At 42.4% G+C, this 23,510-nt stretch overlaps 2 protein-coding genes across 5 annotated transcripts; one reads left to right on the top strand and one right to left on the bottom strand.

The window, feature by feature from the left end:
- Positions 1-165: 165 nt before the first annotated feature.
- On the top strand, positions 166-5,143 carry wars2 (tryptophanyl tRNA synthetase 2, mitochondrial). Of its 4 annotated transcripts, none has more exons than XM_087146914.1 (6): positions 166-324; positions 1,092-1,317; positions 1,899-1,979; positions 2,457-2,542; positions 2,683-2,801; positions 3,154-5,143. In XM_087146914.1, exons 2-6 carry the CDS (start codon positions 1,267-1,269, stop codon positions 3,600-3,602), a joined length of 786 nt encoding a protein of 261 aa, XP_087003040.1. In that variant the 5' UTR covers positions 166-324; positions 1,092-1,266; the 3' UTR covers positions 3,603-5,143. The 4 variants fall into 4 exon arrangements, with proteins under 4 accessions (XP_087003040.1, XP_022089855.2, XP_022089856.2 ...); XM_022234163.2 differs by having other exon boundaries at positions 1,092-1,358; XM_022234164.2 differs by lacking the exon at positions 166-324 and adding an exon at positions 331-478 and having other exon boundaries at positions 1,092-1,358.
- Positions 5,144-6,933: 1,790 nt separating this feature from the next.
- On the bottom strand, positions 6,934-23,505 carry map3k4 (mitogen-activated protein kinase kinase kinase 4). Its single transcript, XM_022234162.2, has 24 exons — positions 23,104-23,505; positions 19,916-22,010; positions 18,855-19,006; positions 16,713-16,824; positions 16,172-16,330; positions 15,686-15,843; positions 15,438-15,545; positions 14,918-15,017; positions 14,716-14,799; positions 14,033-14,308; positions 13,395-13,544; positions 12,599-12,760; positions 11,696-11,829; positions 11,340-11,421; positions 11,129-11,204; positions 10,646-10,849; positions 10,023-10,298; positions 9,436-9,509; positions 9,167-9,283; positions 8,830-8,989; positions 8,541-8,660; positions 8,172-8,284; positions 7,842-8,021; positions 6,934-7,458 (listed from the first exon to the last, which is right to left on the bottom strand). Coding segments are annotated over exons 1-24 (5,151 nt in total). The 5' UTR covers positions 23,106-23,505; the 3' UTR covers positions 6,934-7,401.
- Positions 23,506-23,510: the final 5 nt, after the last annotated feature.

Raw genomic sequence — 23,510 nt, 5'->3', positions numbered from 1 at the left:
TTTAAACGCTTCAGGCCCACAATCGGGGATTGGTTTTGTGAACGAAGCCTGAAACGGAGCCCAAGTCGAGTTTTGGAAAAGGGCCCAAAAATTGACGTATATTTGACATAGAGGGCGCTATTTATAAATAACAGGGAAAAAAGTGGAATCAACTCTCATCGCGTTTAACTATTGAGGGCGCTAATGCAAACTTCAAGATTGGAACTCTTGATGTGTATGCCATGCGGAAAAATGCGGCGATCATTATTAAGGCGATTCAAGTCATACCAGTCCATGCTCTGTGCGCTAAGTAAGAGAGCATATTGTGGAACAGCTTCCATGAAGGTTAGAATGATAAGGACGTTGTCTTGAGCTACGAGCCGGTAGAGACCTATAACCACACAATCCATGCATGCAGCGACTTCACCCTTTGACCTATGGACTGACCCACACTACTACGCCTGTATCCGATATCCCTTCATATCAAGCAGTGATCATGGTGATGACGTCATTTTGAAGCTATTTTCAGATTGTGGTTATCGGCCCAAAACCTTCAATAAAACATCGCAATAATTTCAACTGAGTTCTTTAAAAGCACATCACAAAGCTAAAGATTTTCCCTGTTGAATCTTGGCAACTTGTAACCTAGGTGGTGCTGAACTTGTATTAGGTAGGTAGGCCTAAGTGAATCCAACAAACCCTGGAGGTTACAGTAGAATGAACCAACTAAAAAAGCTAGCGTGAATAAACTGGGGCCTAAGTTTTGCTGAAACTTACTTTGCACGTAGAAATGTTGCCCTTGAAAATCTACATGGATCGACTGTAGTCCGAGTAACTCGGATTCTACAGTTCACCTTTTAAACATGATAGGTAGGCCTAGTTCTAGGGGTGGAACCCCATACCATTCTGCCAACATGGCCAATTGCTGCAAGAGGTCACATTCAATGCAAAGGACATTTATTTTTTATAAATAAATTTGCTCGACAAAATTTGACCAAAACCTGATCAAAAGCTTTTTTAAATTAAAGTTGTATACCTCTGTTAGTTTTCATTGCATTGTGGGACATGCTTATTTATGGGAATGCTGTTTATCTTTATGTTCAACATAACAGTGCGTCAACATGAGTAAGAGAAGAATCTTTTCAGCGATCCAGCCGACTGGTATCCCGCATCTGGGCAACTACTTTGGGGCCCTCCAAAACTGGGTCCAACTGCAGAATGACCCTGACAACAAGTTGATATTCAGCATCGTCGACCTGCACTCCATTACCCTACCACAAGAGCCTGATGTACTCAGGCAGAGCATCCGAGATTGTGTGGCTGTGCTTTTGGCATGCGGTATTGATCCGGAGAGAAGCATTCTATTCCAACAATCTAGCGTTAGTGGTTAGAGTGTTAGAGATAAATGGGGAAAAGTTTGTAAGACGGGCATCACTAATCATTCTCTACAGTGGTGTATATCAGCCCTCAGAAAGCAATAACGTGTCCTTAAGAGTCAAATTTAACAGGGACAATATGGAAACATTGACTTGGAAAACTTTCAAATGTTTCAGACCAGTCTCATCGGGATTGTGCCATGAGGGGTGTCAAATGATGTCCGTGTATGAAACTCCTTAAGATAAGTGGGCAAGTGAATATAACATTACATTTGTTCAGAACAAAACCAGCATTTTTAAATTCAACGTTTTGAAATCTGTACGTGCATCCTGCTAAAATTTTTCTCTAAAAGCGCATCCCTTAATTGAAAATAAGTAAAACTTTTAAAGTCATTATTATCTGGATTTTTAATTCACTGAAAGTTTAATGTGATAAAGTATGGCCAAGAATACATGTCAATAATGTTGTGTTAAAATAATTTTCCAGCTTCGTCTACCGTAATTTGATCAGATGTATTTGGGTTTTTTTTTCCCCAACTGTAGGTACATCAGCATGCAGAGCTAGCATGGGTCTTGGGCTGTAAAACCACACTTGCCCGACTTGGACAATTTCCCCAGTGGAAGGTAAGGGACGTTTTACCAGATGGACAAGCATTCTTACCAGCAGAATCTTGACCTAAGTCGTTTTTTTTTTTTATTATTAGTAGTATTAATCATTTCTGGTAATGACACCAAGGATTCCTCAAAAGCACCCCAATCACTGCAGCTCACAAGCCTGAAGAAACCTGTAGAGTGGAGACAATGAGAAGCAGTTACAGTTTTAGAGGTGGGAGGAAAACCCCAGAGGAATATTCTGGGTAAAACCCACGGAATCAGGTAGGGACTGAAAACCCAACCCACATGTGGACCAGGCCAGGAATCGAACCCGGGACCACAGAGGTGGAAGGCGAGGAAAGAAGTACTATGCCAACCTGACTCCCTCAGCAGACTGTCAACGTTTTTCCTGATTCTTAAGCACTTATTGAACACTACTCACTTTGACAAGCACTTCAGTCTTTCACTCTCTAAATGACTATCTTTTGTTCCTTTTTGCCCCCAAAGTCGAAATCTGGTGGTGACAAGAAGAAAGAGTGTGTTGGACTCTACACCTATCCGGTTCTCCAAAGTGCTGATATTCTCCTGTACAAGTAAGGAAAAAGTTCACCGCCAAACTTACTCGCCTGTTTCAACAACATTAGCACTGAAGGAAGTGGTTCGTGCGTAAACAGTTTTAGGATAGGAGACACTTTGTTTTTCTGATAATGTTTCGTGCCTCATTTTATTTTAGAACGACTCACGTTCCGGTCGGGGAAGACCAGTACCCCCATCTGGAGCTAGCCCAAGATCTGGCGAGGATATTCAACAACAACTTTGGTTCTTTCTTCTCCATCCCTGAAGCCATCGCTGGTGAGTTCCTGAACTTCTTGGAATCATGTGCCTTCAGTAGTAGCATATCACAGGCTACACACTAAGAGGCTTTCTTATTTAAAAATTGAGCCAAATGACAGTGGAATTCTTTCTTACTGTAGCCTTCTCATTGTCACCAGACAGTAAAACAGTTTCTGGAGAAGAATTCAGTGATTGCTTGTTTCAGACAGCCACCTCCCCCCCCTGAGCAGCTGGCCCCAAACCACATCCATCAAGATGGCATATATCTATGTTATGTTCTTGTGATGTGCCCCCAGCTCTTACTGTCCTTGCTCCCTTCTCCCCTTGCCTCGTGCTGATACCTGAAATATGCTCCTGTTTCTACACATAGGGGAAATTAGCAAGGTGAAGAGTTTACGAAATCCCAGCGTGAAAATGAGCAAGTCTGAACCAGACCGGAGGGGCCGCATTGAACTTACCGACTCTTACGAAGAAATTCAAGAGAAGTTCAAGAAAGCTGTGACGGATTTTACGGGCGCTGTGACCTTTGACCCCGACAACCGACCGGGGGTGTCCAATCTTGTCGCGATTCATGCTGCCGTACAGGAGTCATCCCCAGAGGAAATATGTGAACAGAATATGGGAGTAGAGACAGGAGAGTACAAACTGATCTTAGCCGAGGCTGTGAATGCAAAGCTTGCACCGATACGAGAGAAAATATTTGAGTTGAGGAGAAATCCAGAGTACATAGACAGCATCTTGAGGAAGGGAGCTGAGAGGGCTAGTGAGGTGGCTGACGAGACTTTCAGTGAAGTCAAGAAACGTATGGGGTTTGTGTGACCTTAGAAGGTCAAAGGTCACTCTGAGCTAATAAGCCTTTTGCGACTTAAATTTAAACAAAATCTGGTACATGTGAACATAACAATTTGAATTCTTCAGACACTGTTGCTATACCACATAATTTGGGGCAAGCTTTTACGTAGCAATGACCATGTCTAGGATGGACTGGTTCCTTTGTGCCCTTCTTATCCATTGAGAACTGTGTACTGATGCAAGGCGTCTCTTATGTAACTAAGTAAAAGCTTGCCCCGAATTATGAGGTAATAACAATTGCAGACCAGTTGTTTTGTTCGTGTACCAGATTGTATTCAAATGTAAGTCGCAATATACTTATTAGGGAAAAGATAGCCATCGCTTTACATGAACAATATTTTGTCTTAATTTTCAGGAAAGTTATAGAGACCAAGTATTCCAGCCATAAATAGTGGTTTACTTAACCAAGTCAGGAGAAATAGGCAGAAAATGTTTTAGTACCTTTATTAAAAGACATTGTAAGAGACTGAGAAAAGTTACCTACCTGAATGATTCCAATCTGGTTTCTTCGTGTTTCCTTTGTTGAAAATCATCTGCCAAAAACCAAAAAACCAATGCTATGCTTCACATATTTGTGGATCAACTTGCCTCTAAATCATATTGTAGGTATGTGACGTTATGTTTTCAAACCAAATTGAAATCATTTTAAAGAATCTTGGCTTTCACTGGCCAAGTCAGTTGTCTATGGATTGGAGACACAAGGCAATGAATTACAATGAAACACATACAGTGGTGTCATCTGGTAAAATTTATTTCTGTTAATTTGAGTTGAAAAAATATATTTCATACGAGATTTGCAATATTCAAACACAAAAGTGTTCAGGTATTAACATCACCATTCAAGGTCATTTCTTAAAAAAATCTGTATTAACTTTAGTCACTGTACAGAACCAAACTCCAGGAAATAATCCCAGAGGATCAGTGTATTACTAAAGTAAACTATACATCTACAAACTAGAATGTACATGTATCAATGATTACTATTCATAAAAATAACCCACACTAGGGCAATTTTTTTCTACAAAAAACTGCTGGATCTGATGCCACATATTTTTGTAACAGGGAGCATGGTGTGCCATGGTCCCGTGTAAATACTGTAACAGTTGGATTGAATTCGATTCATCTTAACAAAATATACTGTCACAACACTTGTCAGGTCCAGAAAACAAGCTTGGAAAACAGCTCATTAAGTATCTTCTCCATAAGTAAAGTACACAGTTTGTACCATTGATGTAACATGCAAATTTCAGAGTGTTCTGAAGAACTTTAAAGCTGATGGAAAAAATAAGCCAGTGTGTTTGCAGTACTACTGTAGTTGGAGTTGTAGCATTGTTTCACTGGCCTGATCTATGATTACATAACGGCATGGGTGCTTAGGTTTAAGGTCAAATGGGACAAAGGTTAAGTTGAATTATTTCCACAGTAGGTGGATCGTCCTTTAACATCAGTAAAGTTCAAAGTAAGACAACCAAAGTGTTTGCTGAAAATAAATAAAATTGAACAGAAAACTTGGGTAGCCTCTAAAAATGGCCACATAATTTCCAAACGAATGTTATAATAATTTTAAGTTCCAACAATAAAAAAAGATCAATTTCCTAAACACCATTACCTTGCATAGGTGTTTTAGGCCCCAGTTACATGCCAGAGGTCTCAATTTCTACACTCACTGAAAGTGAAAGTCCATTTCCCAATTTGCCAAGTGACAATTAAATTGCATCAAATGCAAGCGACAAGTGTGCTATCTGCAGCTGACAGCTTTGAAAGTGAAAGACTTCCAAGAGAATTGCATTAATTATGCACACCTGGCCGACAGCTATATGCATTACAACTTCTGCAGCCAATCACATCTTGATTCAGTACATCTCATTCATATTCATGACATAGTTGTGGTTACAGTGACTCTACGTGGTCATCTTGTTTCAAATTTTAAAAAAACCAAAGGGTGCTTAAAGACATAGAATGCAACTGACCCACCATTTTGAAGGCAACTCATCTCAAACGACCCACAGTCACAGAGAACAATATCAACACATTCAATGAGGCAGGAGAGTAGAACCAACCAACATGACGATTTGAAGACTCGGGGTCACAAATGCAGTCACTGTCAACTATAAATGCAATTCACATTTTCCTTTGGCTCTGTGTAAGAGCTGATAATGCCCATATTTGGTAACTGCATGCACTTAACAATATCTCTCACATTTAAATATTAAAAAAGATTGAACAGGGGAGGGGGTCATTGCATTGAAATTTCAACACAAAATCGAATAAATTGCAAGGAGAAAAAACCCTCCCCCCCCCAAAAAAAAGAGACCAATCATTACCCAGTACAGACGACAAGCCAATTCCCTAGTATAAAAAAAACTTACTTGTGAAAAATAATGTTTCTTCTTACAAAAGCTTTGGGTGAAGACGTTCACATGTTCCTGGATTGATAAAATCAAGTTGGCAAGTGCTGATAAGTTACTACACTGAGCTAAGAGGGCTCTCTCTCAACAGCATTCCTAAACTGCATTGTTAAAATATTATATTTATTTACAATTCAATATTCTACACTTTTTACATCATCTTGTTTCAGAAAGGAAACAAAAAGGTCACAAATTTCTGCACACTGCGGGTGTTACCACACAAATTAGACATCACAAAAGCCAGCATATACAAAAACCTTTCAAAAAAGAAACCAAAAAAATGCAGCAACATGATACAATAAAGCAGCTGTATCAAACAGTAAGTTTTCAACAAATTTTCATTTGAGCAAAACAAAATCAGGTGTTGGTACACAATAATACCAATGATTTCCCCTTACGACAAACCATGTCACACTTTGCACTGACCCTGAGGACTATAAACACAAGATAATTAAATTGCACATAAATTAAAAACAAAGAAATCTGTTAAACAGGAGCCCCATTTGTACTAACACAAAGCTCTGAAGACACTAGAACATGGGACAAAGACTTGGATTACATTAAAAGAGATGACTGAACGAGACCTAGAGACTAACTTCAGGGAATAAAACCAAAAATCCCCTTCTGACTTCAGAAGTGTTTTGGTGGAAAAAAGTCTCCTTGCAGATGACCCATTATGAGGCTATGCTTTGTATCTGCTCTGCAAGATTGCAAAGGATCATGAACTCAGTGGCGTAGCTAGGATATGACAAGGGGGGCACAAAGAGATACCAGCATCTTATGGGGGGTACCAGCATCTTATGGGGGGTACCAGCTTTCAGTGGTGTGGTTTTTTGGGGCAAGATTTTTGTTAGCTTTGTTCAATATCCATTCATCCTTTTTTTTCGGGGGGGGGAGGTTCACCTGGAATTTGTTGGGGGCATTTGTCCATCACAAGACCAAAACAAGACCTCCGGTCTGAATTCAAGACACAAGCTTTTCAAACAAACTACAACAAAAGCATTCCCTTGTCATTGTCTGCCCTGTTACTTGTGACTGGTCTTGCATTGGTCTCGGCTACAACAGTGCAATGGATAGCACAGTAGTTCTAGACTTGCAAATGATCGGTAACAGATGAGGCAATCTGGAAATCTGCAAGAAATTTGGAACTTCCCCTCGCGCAAATAAAATTACAAATGAAGAATTACTTACGACAAAATGTATACATTGACACCAAAAAAACGACAGAAAAATGCCGTGAAGTAGTCACCGTGTTGATATTCTTTGCTCATCACTGTCGACGCTGTACTGAGTGTCAACAGCGCCAAAGGAATTAAACAATGAAACGATATGACCTTCCTGGTGCTCGGTATGCACTATTAGCTGGTTCGACTGGTACTCTGCAGTATCGACTGGAAATCAATGCTCGGTGACACCTGTCAAATGCAACGTCAAGAGATAACAATTCCAAAAAAAATTATATGATGTCAACAGTCTGGGCTACATTAAGGTTATACTGCCATATGCAACAGAGATATTATTGTCATGGTTACGATTTCAGAGGAAAATTCTCACTTCAGCAACAGAAAGGCAACACTTCTGACAACTCAAACTACAATCAGCCAAAACTACTAACAACCAACATTCTGATTGGGCCAAACCAATGACTTTACCAAAACTTTGACTGGTTCAAACTCTAGTTTGTCAAACTCTAAGATCTGGGTCAGTCGAGCACTGCACCATATCACGGAGTGGGTCAACTTTGACTGGAAAAACCTTTGATCACAATCTATCACCGCAACAATCTTTCCAAACTGACCTTGACGAATGTATGATCCAACAATTGATTGGCTGTCCATCTGTCCAGGGCGTTGGGCACTAGACACTTGGACAGGAAGTCCTTACACTCCGGGCTGACGTTGTCGGGAGTCAGTGGAATGGCGCCCTCGCCCACTTTGAAGAGGATAGGGAACTCGTGGTCAAATTCATGCCAAGGGCGCTTAAAACAAAAACAGAAATCTAAAATGAGAAAGAAACTAGCGGTATAAAAACTCATTACAAAATGTACAACGTAAAACCTAAGGCAAGAACTTCAAACTATATATCGTCAATCAAGCATCGTAAGATATTGGAGGAAGAGGGCTCCAACCTTTCCTGTGGTCATCTCGATGACCACACATCCCAAACTCCAGATATCAGCTGCCCGGCCATAACCTTTTTTCCCCTGACCTGTTTGGGTAATGACCTCTGGTGCCATGTACGCTGTGAGGTCAAAGATCAAAGGTTAAATTTGAGAAGTTAATAAATACAAAATAATGACACAGATGCTGCAGTAAACCTACTGAGGGAAAATGAAACTTTGTCCAAGTGCGACACACTTTCTAGCTTAAAATCGTTATGGCAAAAACAGGAAAAGTTGCGAGTTTGAGATGCCAAAAGCTTTAGATCCCTAACTGCTGGCTGAGAAACTGTCCGAGTCCTTCCGGTTCATCAAAGGCAAGGAGATTTTAAACTTTACCTGCTGTTCCTGTGAAGGTTGTCAGCTCCCCACGCATTGTTTTAGCATTCTGCAGCTTGATTGCACTGCCAAAATCTCCCAACTTGACGTGCCCGTCAGACGACAGGAACACATTAGCACCTGAGCAAGAAGTGGGGAAAAAGATTTTCACACCCAACTCAGGATACTGATGAACCAAATTCTTGTAGCAAATACCCAGCATTAGAATGCCACATTTCTAACATTCTGTTAATTGTTAAGGTCATCACATACCCCTGAATTATCACACTTAAAGACAAGGGGCTTCTACCTTTGATATCTCTATGTACAATGCCGTGTTCATGTAAGAAGCTAATGGCAACTGTGATCTCCTGGGTGTAACATCGAACCATCTGCTCAGGCAAGCCGGCCTTAGCCACCTCGGCTATCGTCCCCTCATCGCAGTACTCCATGAAAATAAGTAGCTCCTCCTGCGACAACCAAAATCATTCAAAATCTTACTCCCTAGTCATTCTTGCCAAAAACCCAGTCAAAGAGCTTAACGACAATACACCAATTGATTTTGTTGCCACAATGGGCCACAACTCAGAGAACTTTGTTTGCAAACTACAAAAAAATGAAACAGCATGACTGAGGAACTGACTGACCCTGTGTATTTCAACTCCGTAGTAGCGCACAAGGCTAGCATGGCGGATTCCTTCAAAGTTCTTGAGTTCATCAGCAATATCTTTGATAGCACTGTGATCATTCCGTTGGAACCGAAGCTGTTGAATAGAGAATGAATTGATAGATGAAACATGAATCTTGCATCAGATGATGTCTGTTTTTGAAAATGTCTAACTTAAAGGTCAACAGTAGTAATTTCAAGCCGACTGATGGTGATTCAATGACTGATGAAAAATATCTCAAGGATTACCTCTTTCATAGCCAGTGTCTCGCCGGTGTCCATGTTGATGCAGGAGTACACGGTGGTACCAAACTGCCCTTCACCTGATCACGGACCAAAAAATCAAACACGTCTTCTTCTGGTTTTAACAAGTTTTAATCACACTTCAGGAAGTTCAATAGATAAGAAATCAAACCAGACTGGCCTCGAAATTATCTTGCTGGTAGCCAGCAGGACCAGTACTTCAACATTTTCACTAGTCCTGTTAAAAGTCTGGTGCTCACACCAGAACCACACACACAGCCACTTGAACAATCCTTGTGAGGGTGCAGGCCGCGACGTTTTTTTTTTTAGTTTGCCCAATCGGGCAGGCCATGCCATAAATTTGTTTGCCCGAATAGGATCAACAATTGCCCAAGATTTCTCGGAATCCATGATTATTATGGTTATTTAACTTAGGCCTACGTTTTCACCACTTTGACAGTGAAACGTAAATGGAAACTCAAAAATTGCAAATGTAAGTAAGAAGACATATAAAAATAAGCATTTCAACGTGAGAAAATATTGAAAGATGTTTGTGAAGACAGAAAGAGAGAGAAAATGGGAGAGCAGCTGACCTATCTTGCGTCCGCGCTGCCAGCGGAAAGTGACCTTCTTGCAGTTGATGTTGACCACCTCGTGGTCACTGTGGCGGTCGCTGACCGTGCCAATCAGTGACCAGTCCTGCAGCTTCTGGTTGCGGCGCTCCTCCAGCTGCTGCAGCTTGCTGCGTACCCGCTCCGAGCGGTCCATCTTGGACAGGGACTCAGCACTGTCCTTGGAGATGCTGTGGAACATGCGGGGCAGTGGCGGGGACATGGGGCTGGGGGTGCCACGCTTGGAGAACGGAGGCTCTGTTTCAGATTGGAAACGCAAACCTGAATAAGGTTTTCAGTTTAAAAATGTAACAAAAAAGCAACATGTTGAATGACCTAAAAGGTTCTAATTACATAGAACTGGTTTTTGTTGACTCACTGCCACTCGTCACTAGTGCCCTCACTGCCAGTCAATATAACACTATTGCCTGTTAATATATTCAATAGCATAGCAGACTTATCTTTCAGCAGGGTTACTGTTAGTACAGCTGATAGGAATCTGTTGAGTTTTCTTTGCTGGAAATGCATAAATGTGCACTCATTGCCTCATGGCCGGTCAATATGAATATATTGCCTGTTACATAGGTATATAGTGTATAGCATACCAGGCAAGTCTTCAGTAGGGCTGCTGTTTGGCATGAGTGACAGAAACCGCTCTGTACTATTTGTCCGTTGGAGTTCACCAAACTGCACTGGCGAGGGCATGTGAGGAGATGGTGTGGAGTCTGATGTCGACCTAGTAGAAGACTTGGACCAGGCTCGCGATAGCTTCAACGAACTGCCGTCCATGGGACTAGTCACGGCAAATGCTACACAATAAGAAATGCAACACCGATTTACAAATGTAAATGAAAACCTCTGCTCAGTACCTGATCAGAACATCCCCAAGTAAGTAAAACAGAAATTTGGTCCCTGGAAAGTTTCAAAAATTCACACAATAGCCCCCATGTACACACTGCAAAACAAAAGGAAATCCAATTATATAACCTGGATGTAAAACCGAATGACAGAGAGCAGCTACGACAAAATGTAAGGCATGTCACTTCACTTGATGTGGGTGTGTCGACTGTTGAAATGAATGTACCAACCTGGGCTTCCAGAGCAAGACTTGTCTTCGTTGCCGATGATGTGCGTGATACACTTGCTCATCACCTGCGTCATTCTCTGCACAAATGAAAATCCAGCACAGAGATATTTGATTGGATTACATCACACATTGAATGCAATGCATTATCTGTCCTGTGGTTGGGTAAATTTTTTTTCAAGTAGCCAAAATTGCAACAAATGGTAAATCCTTACGACAAAGTCGTCGTTGGAAAGAAATGCAACATTTCGGGGTTCGCTGGCCACCACCAGAAAATCCATGCCATGATTGGCCCACCTACAAAAAAGAAAAAATCATTCAAACAGTTACAAAGCAACCCAAATTTCTAAAGCCTTCAACTAAAAAGTTCGGAGCAGGCCTCGACATTAACGGTTGTCCAATTGCCCAGGACAAGTAATTTCTCCTTTCAGGCTAGTTAAAATTAAGGACAAATAGCCCGATCGGCCGGCACTTTTCTCTTGAAATGCATGGCCACGAATAGCAGTCAGCAAATTTCCCTTTGCAAAATTCATTCTTTTTGTAAAGAAACAAACATAAATTTTGCACATACCTTGGTCTAGTGCCCCGTCCCCTCTCACATTTTTCAAGCACAAATGTCATCCACATGTGGGCCAAGTTTTGCATCGACTCAGCCAGTTTCTGCCTCGCTTCCCCCGACAGTAGGCGTGTCACTTCCTTGTGGTACTGGAGGGGGGGGGAACAAGACGGCATTAACCAGCTTTTATTTCAAGCAAGAAGGGAAACAGTACACAACTCACAAACTGATTTACTTCCACGATTACTGAAACCCAAACAGTCCTCCATCCTCCGACAGGCGGATTAAGCAAGACGCTCCCCCCCCCAGAAACGAAAGTGCACATGAAATTTATAATAAGCTTTGCAAAGAAAGATGATTTGATAACACTCACAAAGGACCTGGGCCCAATTTCATGGCGCTGCTTACCACACGATTTCACGTTAACAGAGGCTCTGCTTATTTCATGCAGACCATAAGCAGTAAGCACAGCCAAAGGCTGCTAACCTTGGAGGACAAATTTGCTTAAATTAGTGACACAATAGAAATCTCTACGCACACACAGCATTTACCATGCTAAGCACCACCACAAAATAGTGATTAAGGAATAGCAAATATTTCTGCGAACCTAGCACGACCTTTCTGCAAACCGTGCTGTGACATCAGGCCCTCTTTGTGCCACACAGCTCTAAATCTTGTTCCACAATCTGTTATTGGTTCCCCGATGCCAGAACCTGTGGATGGGGGGAACTAGTGTTGCGAAACGACAGGTTTACAGCAACTGGTAAACTACAGAGGCTTTGCAGGGCAGCCATCATAAAGGACGGCCCTTTTGTTCTACAGGTATACACAGAGGAGATTTTCCTCTGGAACAAAAGAACTGCCCTGCAAGACGGCTGCCACGCAAAGCCTCAATATCGTGACACAAAAGATACTCACATCAAAGCTGACAGAGAAACACTGGTGCATGGTATCCTTGAAGTAAGACAGCATGTTAATCTTCTCTGTCTCCTCAATGTCTAAGATGGAATCGATGTCCAAGTTCTCGTCCACCTGTTTGATGTTATGCACGATGGTGTGGCACAGGCCCAGGGCATTTTGCTGGATGGAATTTCAGAACACAGGAAGAGAAGAGACAAGCTTTTGGACATCTCGCTAAGCAACTTTCCTTGCTTTTGCTTAACAAGGTGTAAACCATTTCATGATATTTTTGGCTGGTAATCAGTTAGCTACATGTACTTAACCCCTTCATGCCGGGATTTTTTTGACCGCAACTGGGCTGTGGTATGCCCAGTATGCAAAGCTCTGTCCAGCAGCAGGCCCACATTGAAACCGCAGGTGCATGATGAATAGAATGAATGTGTGGTATGCACTAATCCTCCCACTGTAACAACCCGATTGAGGCCTTTCCGGTCTTCCACTGTGGTGTTCCCGCACCAGACAGCGATTGACAATGTCAGGACACGCTCAACCACTGCCTGATAGAACTTCACCAGCAGACCTTGGCTGATCCAGAAACTCCTCAGTCTTCTGAGACAAAACAGACACTGTTGGGCTTTCCTTACCAAGAAATCAACATGGGTTGTCCATTTCAGATCATTAGTCATATGTAAGCCTAAAAATCTACAGGAGTCAACCCTTTTCAACCAGACTACAAAGATGCAGCACGTTTGAATAAAGCGGGAACCAGCATTGGCATGCAATGAATATTCCAACGTTGACTGTCAGAACCCACCTTTAATTCATCCAGGGCCTCTGCGATGGTGTTGTGGCTTGAGGTTTGATCGCTCGTCAGCGTCACTGCCTTGCCGACTGCTCGCTCAAACGCCTTCCGCTGGCCGTGAAGTTGGGAAGAGTGGTTGACAACAAGAAGTAAACACTTCACCTACAGACAAATAAAAGTAAGACGTAACCTCAGGAGTGACAGAATTGTTACAATGGTAAATGTCAACAGCGAAAACTACTTTTACAAGGGGAACTAAAAAATAAATGTGCCATTATTTTGTCGTTTGATTTAGCTACATTTGTAATCATGAAGACACACTGCTCTGTTTCGATCTACTTGTGAAAAAGGAAGATTTTAAAACAATTACGTATTACACACTGACGAACAGTTCACTATTTGCTCACCAAATTATGGAAAGAGTTGAATTTCACGAACAAACACTAAATGTAAAACTCTTGATAGCAGAAAAATTTTGCTCAAACAGACACCGGGTTACACCTGCAAGAATGTCATTTCATGTACAATGTGCAATGCTGGTCTTGAGCATTTCTGCACAGGTATTAATCTGGAAATATATTGTCGTCTAATCTGCTCCATGACATGCGACAAACAAAAGCAAATAGTAATGATAGATAAGCTATCTGTACCTGGATATCGGAGAGAGCAATTGTGGTTTCCACATCGGGCATGACGTGAACGCAGGGCTCGTCCCACTCAGGCAAGTTCCCTTCCTCCCCGCCGTCGCTGCACCGCACCAGGAGCAAATACCCGACGCTATCCACAGAGGAGGGATCGTTGGGGATGAGAGGCATATCCTCACGACCGCACAAGTCATCCAGGAGCTGTAAGATCTGCAGTGTGTCCTCCTTGAGATGCTTGGGGACAAACATCAGATGGCCAGGGATATCTGCCCCCATGTTCACCTGGTGAGAACGAAAAGCATTCAGATCAAAATAAAGGATTTCCTCACAGTAGATTTGAGGTGAAAACAGGGAAAGATTCCATAGAATTGCTGATTGTCTCTCAACTTTTCCAACTATGAGTATCCAACACACAGGCTGAGACAGTGCAAGCTGGCAAACAACAATGAATGGCCAAGGTTTGAAATTTTAATAAAAAACAGAATCAGAGTCTAGATTTGCACCGAGTTAGATGTAAAGCTTGACATTTCTACAATTCATCAAATAAACCCCAATAGAAGCTGTCTGGATGCATTTTAAGAAAACAAATCTTGTTTCTTTCTGTTCCACCTAACATCATATCCATCAATGCAATTGACAAATTCAAAAACAGGTAGATATTTTAGGTCAAGCTGTCTTGCTTCACCAACCTTGATATGATCGGACACTTTGAGAACTCTCAGCAATTCCTTTGTTGGCACTGTCCTCTGGAACTCGGCAGCAATTTCCAAATCCTATCAAAAAGATGAACAGCACTCCACATCAAAAGATTGAATTCTTTAACAATTGGGTTAATCTATCACAATTCCTTGAGGTCGTATTATCAGACAATTTGAAGCTGATGAAGTATACCTTTCTCAGCATCTTGGCAAATCCAAGGGCCTTGGAGGCCCTCTCCCGAACTTCATGGAACAGCAGCTTGAAGTGCTTGCAAGAATTGATGATTATTCTCCTAAAAATTGCAACCAAATCTCCAGAATTTATTCTTTAAAGTATGACAAACTTTTGGAAATATGTTCATGCATACTTCACCTTCAAAATATTCACACTGTTTAAGAAGTAATTATTTTCTTAAAGACTGGTCGTTTTCACAAGAAATTTATGAACCATTAGTTATAATTTGAAATTTAAACAAAAAGTTTTAGAAATCCTACTGCTTCTTTAACAAATGGTAAAGTTTATGAAACGGGATACAAAGGAGCTCACAAAAGCTTGGTAATAATTGCTGATTGTTAGAAGAATTGGGGGCCAGGATTCGGACCAACTTCCTAAATTCACAAGTGCTAAACAATATACCTTGTTTGAGGATTTGCTATTTTAGGGGTACATGAATGAGGTATAAAACATGGGTGAACTAGGTTATGCTTTGTACTTCATTGTGTCTCCATGCGACTGGCTGTCTTGGTGGGAAGAGCTGACATCATCCACTCCGTTCTCTAGATAGTCTCCAATGGACAACAGTAGATTCTTGGCCATTATGCTGCAAAGAAACACCAAGATAAGCGATAACATAACAAGTACACGTGTAGAGGCCCCTAGCTTGTGGCTAAGTCGACATCCCACAGATTCGTCTTTTGGTTTAGCTGTAGCCGACTGATTCGCACAGGGGCCAAGACTCACCAGAACCGTTTGCCAGCCTGGGCCTCGCCTCCTCGGACATGGGGGCAGATCTCCTTGGTGAAGTCCCACTCGTCATCCAGGATATTCTTGAGGCTGATGGAGGCTTGGGGTAACCTCTGTAGCATCAAGATCCAGCTATGAAGGTACTCAAAGTAGCACTGGGGAAACGTGGCAATCAAATCGGAACAAAGCCACAATCAGTTACACCAATCAAAATCAAAACTAATCACAGTGGACATTTCACAGAAGTCTCCATCCAATGATATCAGTACGATGACCCCTGCTCACCAGGCCCATATATCAATCCTAAAATCACCTCAGCTCCCAGGGGGAGTCTATACAGACTTTTGAGACAAAGGCCAAAGCAGAGTTACTGGTCTTTTTTGCCAGCTCTGAGCATGCAAACGATGGTGGAAACAGATCAGTATGCCTACTGCCAACACCTCTGCCAAATTGACTTATCGCAGAAAGTCTTTTCACACTCACTCTGAGCATTTCTTGTAGATTGTTCTCGTACTCCTCAATGTCACTCTCAGCATGTTCCTGGGCCTTGACATCATCCGGCGTGACAGCGCTAACCATACTCTGGTAGTATTGTTTCATGTGCACCGAGGAACGAATCACTTCCTTACACTCGTAGATGAGCTGCACATAGCAAAAACAGCCACCGCTCAAATTATTTCAGCAGTGAAAATGACATTTCCTGCACTTCCAACCAGATGCGTTTAGATTTGCACTTGCATAAACTCTACGCATCCACCGATGGAAAATTCTCTGTGCGCTCGTACCCAGGCCATTTTATAACCCTGTCATACTGGAAATATTGCGAATTTGCATGCTTGGCAGTATTCAGCTGGTAACCAGCCAGGAGCTGCATACATTACAAGTATATAAAGCTTTGGTTGGTGAGCAGGAAAATGTCTGTGCATGGTCAATATTTTGGCTTAGAAGCTGTATGCACCTGCAGTAGAGTGAAATCCCCAGCTCATGGAATGCAACTAGTTTTAACGTGGCAGTTTTAACATACCTGCTGGATGCTGTGAGCTGAGGGATCTACGGCTGGCTTGTGTTCCAATCGGAAGCGTAGGCACTCATGCATAACGTCCAGAGGAATTCGTAAGAGAAACAAATATGCAGGCCTGCAAACATACAAAAATGAAATCTGAATCAAGAATTTTTTTCAACTGAAACCAGGGTCAATCTGGATCAATTCAGCAAGTTTTTTAAACTTGACCAATTCCTCTGCAATAAAATTTACATAAACAATGATCAACGTACAGTCTTTCAATGGACGTGTAACTTTTGCATCACAAAACCAACTTTGAAATTCTCCTTTCACAATGAATATTAATATTTTACAATATCAAGAATTTGACCATGCCGTCTGCACTTCAAGCAGGATTTGAAAAAAAAGGCACCAAAGGTCAAAGGTAAGACCCTCATTATGGCGCCAACTTGACTACCCAAGTTTTATTATACATAATATCTCAAAAACTAATATTGTAAATGATTCGAAAATTGAGTTGTTATCTTGCAGTGACTGGCACTGATGTACACAACAGACCCTGCAGAAAGTGAGGTATGCTGGTAGTTGCTGGAGTGGTCTGAAATTTCTTCTATCCTTTTCAGGATTTTTGAAGGCCCCCCACAATAGTGCTTATCAAAGGCACTGTTTGGGGAGTGATAAGTGATATGATTGAAAGTAGTCAATGCCAATCACTACTCAATCGCTTGGCTTAAAAGCTCTACAACATAAATTCCATGCAAGGGAAAACAACACACCCACACATCACATATTTTGTGAAAAATATCCATTCCTCTGACAAGATTCTAAATGAACTGCAACCACACAGGAAATCTTTACACTTGCCTACATTCCTGAATAAAATTAGGAGTAACCTACACAAAGCACTGCATGAATAAGTACTTGGCTCCAAAAAACTATTTAGCTATAACTTGGGTTTAAACATGTACTTGAAATTTGTCACCTGTACGCCTAATTTCAGCTGTGTCCAAGGGCTGATCCAGAACCCCAATTTTTTTTTGAGGGGGGGTTCCAAATTTGTTGGGGGGGCAAAACTTTTGGAATTTTCACGTGACCTTTTATGTTCTTTCCAAAGGTTGATGCTACATTTTAATGCTTTTTCCTTTATTTTGAAGACAAAGGAAACAGACTGACAAGATCGTTTTCCTCTCGTTATTTATCATAATTCAATTTTTTATTTATTGTCTCAGAAACCTTCCGGATACCTTTAACGACAAGGAAACCAATGACAGATGTATTTTATATTTTTCACTTGCCAGAGGCAGGGAGTCCTGTTGAAGGTACAGTGTCTGGGCTCAATCGACCAAAAGTCTCTAAAACCTCCTGGTGAATTTCAAAGGATCCAGGAGGTTCAGGGCAAAATGGTTTTATAAATAATGACATGTAGCTTCGCATTTTAGATTCAAAGGTGTAAAGTAAATAAGTTGAAAGTATTGCAAAGGTTAATAGAGATTTTGTACAATCCGTAACTCCTCAACGTGTTGATGTACAGGGTACAATCCAAACATTTGATTTCCTGTTTTTTTCATTTCCTGAATGTCAACATCGACTGCAAGGTTAAACAGACAGGATGTGCTCACAAGGCTTGTTCCGGAGAATGCAAGGGCAGAGCCCTGGAAAATTTATCGCTACAGATGGTGGAGCACAAAGAATACGCTCTACAGAATGTACGGATAGTGAAGAAACTTTACTTCAGCTATTTCAACTTGCAATGACTTAACAGAGAGTATAAATCGTGATTTACACAAATTTTTATTCTTTTTTTAACGAGTTTTCTCTGTATTTTTATTTGTTATATTGGCAGCAAGTCAGATCTTGCTGGAAAAGGTATATTTCACAAAGTAAAATCTTTTCCCAATGCTATGATTTGAAGAAATATGTTGACCATACAAAAAAGAGTGACACTTTTTGAAAACTAGACTTAACAGTGGATCACAGTTACATCTTAAGTTATACACAGTTCACAATTTGTGACTAGATGACTAGATGATAAACGATGACACCCAAAGCCTTGATTGCTACTTGGGAAGACAGTTTGCTACCTTCGAACATGGAGCGGTGAACAGAATGTCATACGTGAAGCCATGCCCGCTTGAGGCAGTGACAAGGGTCATGTATACTTACATGAATGAGGGCAGACCCATAGCTGTAAACTCTTCACTCCAAGCCCCGTGTGTTGATAGCAGGTCGTACTGGTGTTGCTCGACCTGGTTGGTCTCCTGCGTTATGGGGCTCGTGAATGGAAGCGGATTGCCCGACACCGAATCGTAATCAACCTGCGGGAGAGAACACGCAGTTTGTTGAATCTGTCCAGTGCAGAATTTCAATTAGGTCGAGAATGGAAAGCTTTTAGAACTCTCCTCACAAAGGTGGACAAAACATGTGTGGAAAAATGTGACTTTTAAAACAAGAAAATTCTACACTGTAGAAGTGGGTGTTTAAGGGGGAGGCAAGGGGTCTGGGTGGCACTTCTCCTATTGACAAAAAACAAACCCCCCAAAAATAATACCGATGAAAGGGGACGAGAATCATCAATTTGCTTTGATATTGGCCCCGTTCCATTGTAAATGGCTTATCGGTCTGTTTTTGATGAGTGCTTTGGGTTTGTCCCACCACCATCCCCCCCCTTGGAAAATATCCTAGCAACACCCATGACAGTAGGACAACCAGCAACCAGGATTAGAAGGTACTACTGAAGAGGTTGTATCATGCTTGCATGTAGGTCACACATACTTTAAACACCTGTGCACTCACTACAGTGTATCTGGTTCCAAAGGCTGGTCTAGCGTGGGACTCATTTAAATGAAAAAGTTCCAAATCCATTTACAGTTTTTCCCAAACGTACAAACAGAACCGCCCCTTTTAGAGGTTTGACGTTTTGACAAAATCTGGCATTCATTTCTTTGAGAAACAATGCCTGTCAAATGAAATCTGAGTTTCAGAACACTCGACTACTCGGTCATTGTCAAAGGAACACCATGAATTCATCACCACAACTTTATGTCAACTATTTACACTGTATGCAATTTGTTGTGTTTAAGGTTTTCAATGGCACCGTGGTAACGGTGAGCCATTTACATCTTTTAACGGAATGGGAAAGTTTGCTAAACATTTTTCAAATTAAACATAAATTGCCACCCTTAGTCTAGCTCTAAGTGTGTCATGTAATGTCAAACTTTCCTTACACTGCTTGGCCTGTGCTTCCGCTTGGGTGTATTGATGTCCTCAACAAATGTAGGCTTCTGGAGAACCTGTTTTGTTCTCTGTAGTGTCTTGCCTAGCAGGGTGTACAGCATGTTGGTCATTCTTCTCAGGCCGCTGTGTTTCAGGCTCCGGTCGACAAAGGGGCGGTACATGGAGGTAGCCGAGTTGAAGTCGAAGCTGAAGTGGCACTGGCTGAAGATGCGGGCAATGCGGGGTGAGTCATCCGATACTGAGCCTTTGAATGACGGCGTACTGTGGTGGGGAGTGATTCTTGGAGAGGGTTCGCATTCATCGTCAGCGTCGTTGAGTCCATCATAGCTGTCGCTGTCTTCTTGTATGTCAAAGGTCACAGATCGAGTTCTCTTTTTGGGTACTTGGGTATCTTGGTTATTCAACTCTGGTATTGAAGGGGATTCCACTTCCTTTTCAATTGCTGTTTCTTCAGTGTCTGTTGAGTCTAACGAGCTTGAAACCTCCTTAACATCAAATAATCTCCTTGGGTGTGGTTTGATCAGACCGGATTCGACCTTCTGGACAGCATTCATTTCCAGTTGGTCAATTTGTTCATCTTCAGACTCATCATCGAGTATGAAAGGCCAAAAGACTCCTTCGATGTCAATCACCCCGAGCATCAAGGCAGCCTGTTCCAATTTGTGGTTGAGATCGCCGGTGATGTTTAACCACAAGCATAGCGTCTCGATGCGCTTTCGGAAGCCTGTCATTTTGTAGAGCGGGTAATCGTTCTGAAGTGCCCTCAGGGTCGAATACAGCTGTGAGGCTTCCTCTAGCTGCTCCATGATGCTTGTGATCTGCTTCCAGGCTTGCCGGGTGTTCTGAATGTAGTTAGTCAGGGCGGCACTGAGTGGCATGCACATGCCGACACTGTCTGAGCTGGCTCGACGGTTTAAGAAGGGCGTGCTGCAGGTGTTGCAGGGCTTCAGCGGCTCGTCTTGGCTCTGGACACTCCGGTCTGAATCTGATCCCGTGTCCCCTTGGCTTACGCTCTCAGAAGCAGTGTTCGATGACAACAAACGGCCTCTTGGATGACGCTTCAGGGTGCATTTTGTGGGCCCTTTACCCTTGGAGGGGGAGGGAATAAACTTAAACCTGAGAATCGCTTCCAGGATGCTGGGGATCATCTCCCGAGCTTCGACGATCCGTTGGTCCTCCTGTATCATTGTCAGGCCGTTCTGAAATGCCTTCAACTCCAACCACAAGAGTTGATTCCAGGCCATGCGAACTGTGTCCGTTTGGTTGGAGTTCTCCTGCCATCCGCTGTAATTCTTGCCTTCCACACTTCCTTCCTTCTTGGCGGTGCCGATGCGGATCATCTCTGAGAATATCTTGTGGAATGAGATGCGATCCTCTGGGCAGTAGCACTTTCCCACAGAGTGCTTCTTGCTCTTGGAACTCTTTGGAGAGGGCGGGGGACTTTGGCTCACTTGCTGAGTGGTCAGACTGCGGAAGAAGACATTGGAGTCCACCTTGACGACTGGCGACGGCATAGGGTCCAGGAATGTGTTCAGGGGTACGATCACACTTGGGACCTCAGTGCCGTCATAGTTGACGGCACTGTGCTTGTACTCTCGTTGTTGGTTGCGCTCGATTGTGATGCTCTTCCGCTTCTGCTGCATGGCGGTGCTTCCGAGGACCGGATCAATGAAAGCTTCTCCTTCGTCCACTTTGTCCATTCTCACCAGGCTTCTCCGCGGACCACTGTTGAACGTCTTGGGGATACTGTCCCGTCTCGGGATGACCAACCGCGGTGGCTTGGGCCCCTGACGGGAACGCAGGTGCTGTCTCTTCTCCTCCCTGTGGTTGCGAGGAGGAGTGGTCCCGGCCCAGTAGCCAGGATCGTTATCAAACGAGCTGAGGTTGTCTTCTTCTGGGATGGGGAGGTGATCTCTCATTGCAGCTGCATGCTGGCTGCTGGACACATGATTCAATGTGGCAGGTTCCCCTTCAACATCTTCAAGGCTACTGTACTGGTCAGCAGCATCTCCGATATTGTCATTTTGGTGATGGAATAAGATATCATCTGGCAAATCACCATTAGCACTGTTGTTTCTGTCCTCCCTGTTAAAAGAATATAAACTCTTGTAAGCTCATCACAAGAGGAAATAAAGTCTCAATTCATTTCTAACTTTGAAATTTATTGAAACAGTTTGTTGATTGTTCAATCAGTTGAGAGAAAAAACACTAAAATCCTTGAAGTACTTGGCAACTGTTTCACAATACAAAAAAATTATTCATCTTACGTGTCACTGTTCAGAATAAAAAATTACATTCAAAGTTTAAATTATAGGAAAATTTAGTAAAACTATTTCGAGGGGAAGACTGTTGAGTCTTGTCACGCCTGACCAACTTTATTCACCACGTATAATTTCATTGAGGGAAATCACTACTCCCAGACGTCCACCCCACTCCCACATCGGACCCCACAGTTCTGGGGTAGCAAGTCACTTCATGCAGACAATTTTGAAACAAATTTGGAAAGTCTAATCTGCTATGAAAGTGTCCCCCTCCAAACATGCATAGGCTAGTTAAGAGTGTAGCGTACCTGACTAAACTATCGGACTTTGACCAAAAGAAGCATCTGAATTACATGTATTATTATTTTATTCAGAAATCAACCAACTAAGCAAAGAACGTACACGAAGAAAACAAGATACAGTTGATTCATTCTGGGATAACCCAAGAAAGCCAATTACACAGGCTTATTTCCATTGGGGTTCCTTAAGCTTAAGTACATGTAGGCCTATGAACAAATTCACAAAATTACGCATGATATAGTCCAAGGCCCTACATACAATAATAAATTTATCGTCACTGCTGGCATGACAGGTTGGCAGATAAAGTGTAATTCCCGAAATATGGAACTTTTGGACCTGTTGCAGCTGATGGCATCTTATACATGTTAGGCCTTCCGCATAAAAGTCCACATAGGCCTACACATGATACACGTAAAAATCCAAAACATCGCGTCCGGAAACTGGGCAGGAAATGTACCATGCTCACACAGACTAGACGTCTTTACATGCCGGGATTTGTTCAAGGTTGATCATTAAAATACACAATCTTTCACACTTCACATCTCTTTCCAAATTCCCACGGCATGTCTACTTCGATTTCTGCCACTTCTCCTGAAATTCCACTTAATATCACTTACATCTTGACCGAGAAAACAGGTGTTCACTTCGTCGGTCACGTCGACTCGGTCCGCTCACGCCATTAGCCCCTCAATCGTTCAGACAAAACACCCCGTTCGAGGGTCTTTTTGTTTCTTTAACAAACTCCTCTGTTTTGCTGCGTGTCAGTATAGCTGTACGCACAAGCACCCAATGAACACCCAATCGGGGCTTCATATTCAATACCCCTATCGGGAAATGCGACGTCTGTTTTCAATCTGGGTTAACTGTAAAACCACACGTCATGTCTGTCTGCAACGGTGATTTGAGTGTGATGGCCAAACTTGTAAACCGCGAAACGGGCAGCAAGCAGAGAGTTGCCAAACGGAAGCGCAAAACACTTCGAAAGAGGAAGTTAAGCTGGTAGCGCGAATTAAATGATTTGTGC

This window comes from Acanthaster planci, linkage group LG15, assembly GCF_054643075.1.
Source record: "Acanthaster planci isolate LZ-2023a linkage group LG15, COTS_SCS, whole genome shotgun sequence".
Lineage (NCBI taxonomy): Eukaryota > Metazoa > Echinodermata > Asteroidea > Valvatida > Acanthasteridae > Acanthaster > Acanthaster planci.
Note: the sequence above shows the minus strand (reverse complement) of the source record. Positions and strands in the feature narration are given on the sequence as shown.

Coding starts and splice junctions, on each gene's coding strand:
- wars2 (XM_022234163.2), top strand. CDS start 184: ATGCAAACTTCAAGATTGGAACTCTTGATGTGTATGCCATGCGGAAAA. Junction 325..1,091: donor GTGGAACAGCTTCCATGAAG/GTTAGAATGATA, acceptor TCAACATAACAG/TGCGTCAACATGAGTAAGAG. Junction 1,359..1,898: donor TTCTATTCCAACAATCTAGC/GTTAGTGGTTAG, acceptor CCCCAACTGTAG/GTACATCAGCATGCAGAGCT.
- map3k4 (XM_022234162.2), bottom strand. Junction 15,546..15,685: donor CAGGCTGGCAAACGGTTCTG/GTGAGTCTTGGC, acceptor GTTTCTTTGCAG/CATAATGGCCAAGAATCTAC. Junction 10,850..11,128: donor GTCTTGCTCTGGAAGCCCAG/GTTGGTACATTC, acceptor CTTATTGTGTAG/CATTTGCCGTGACTAGTCCC.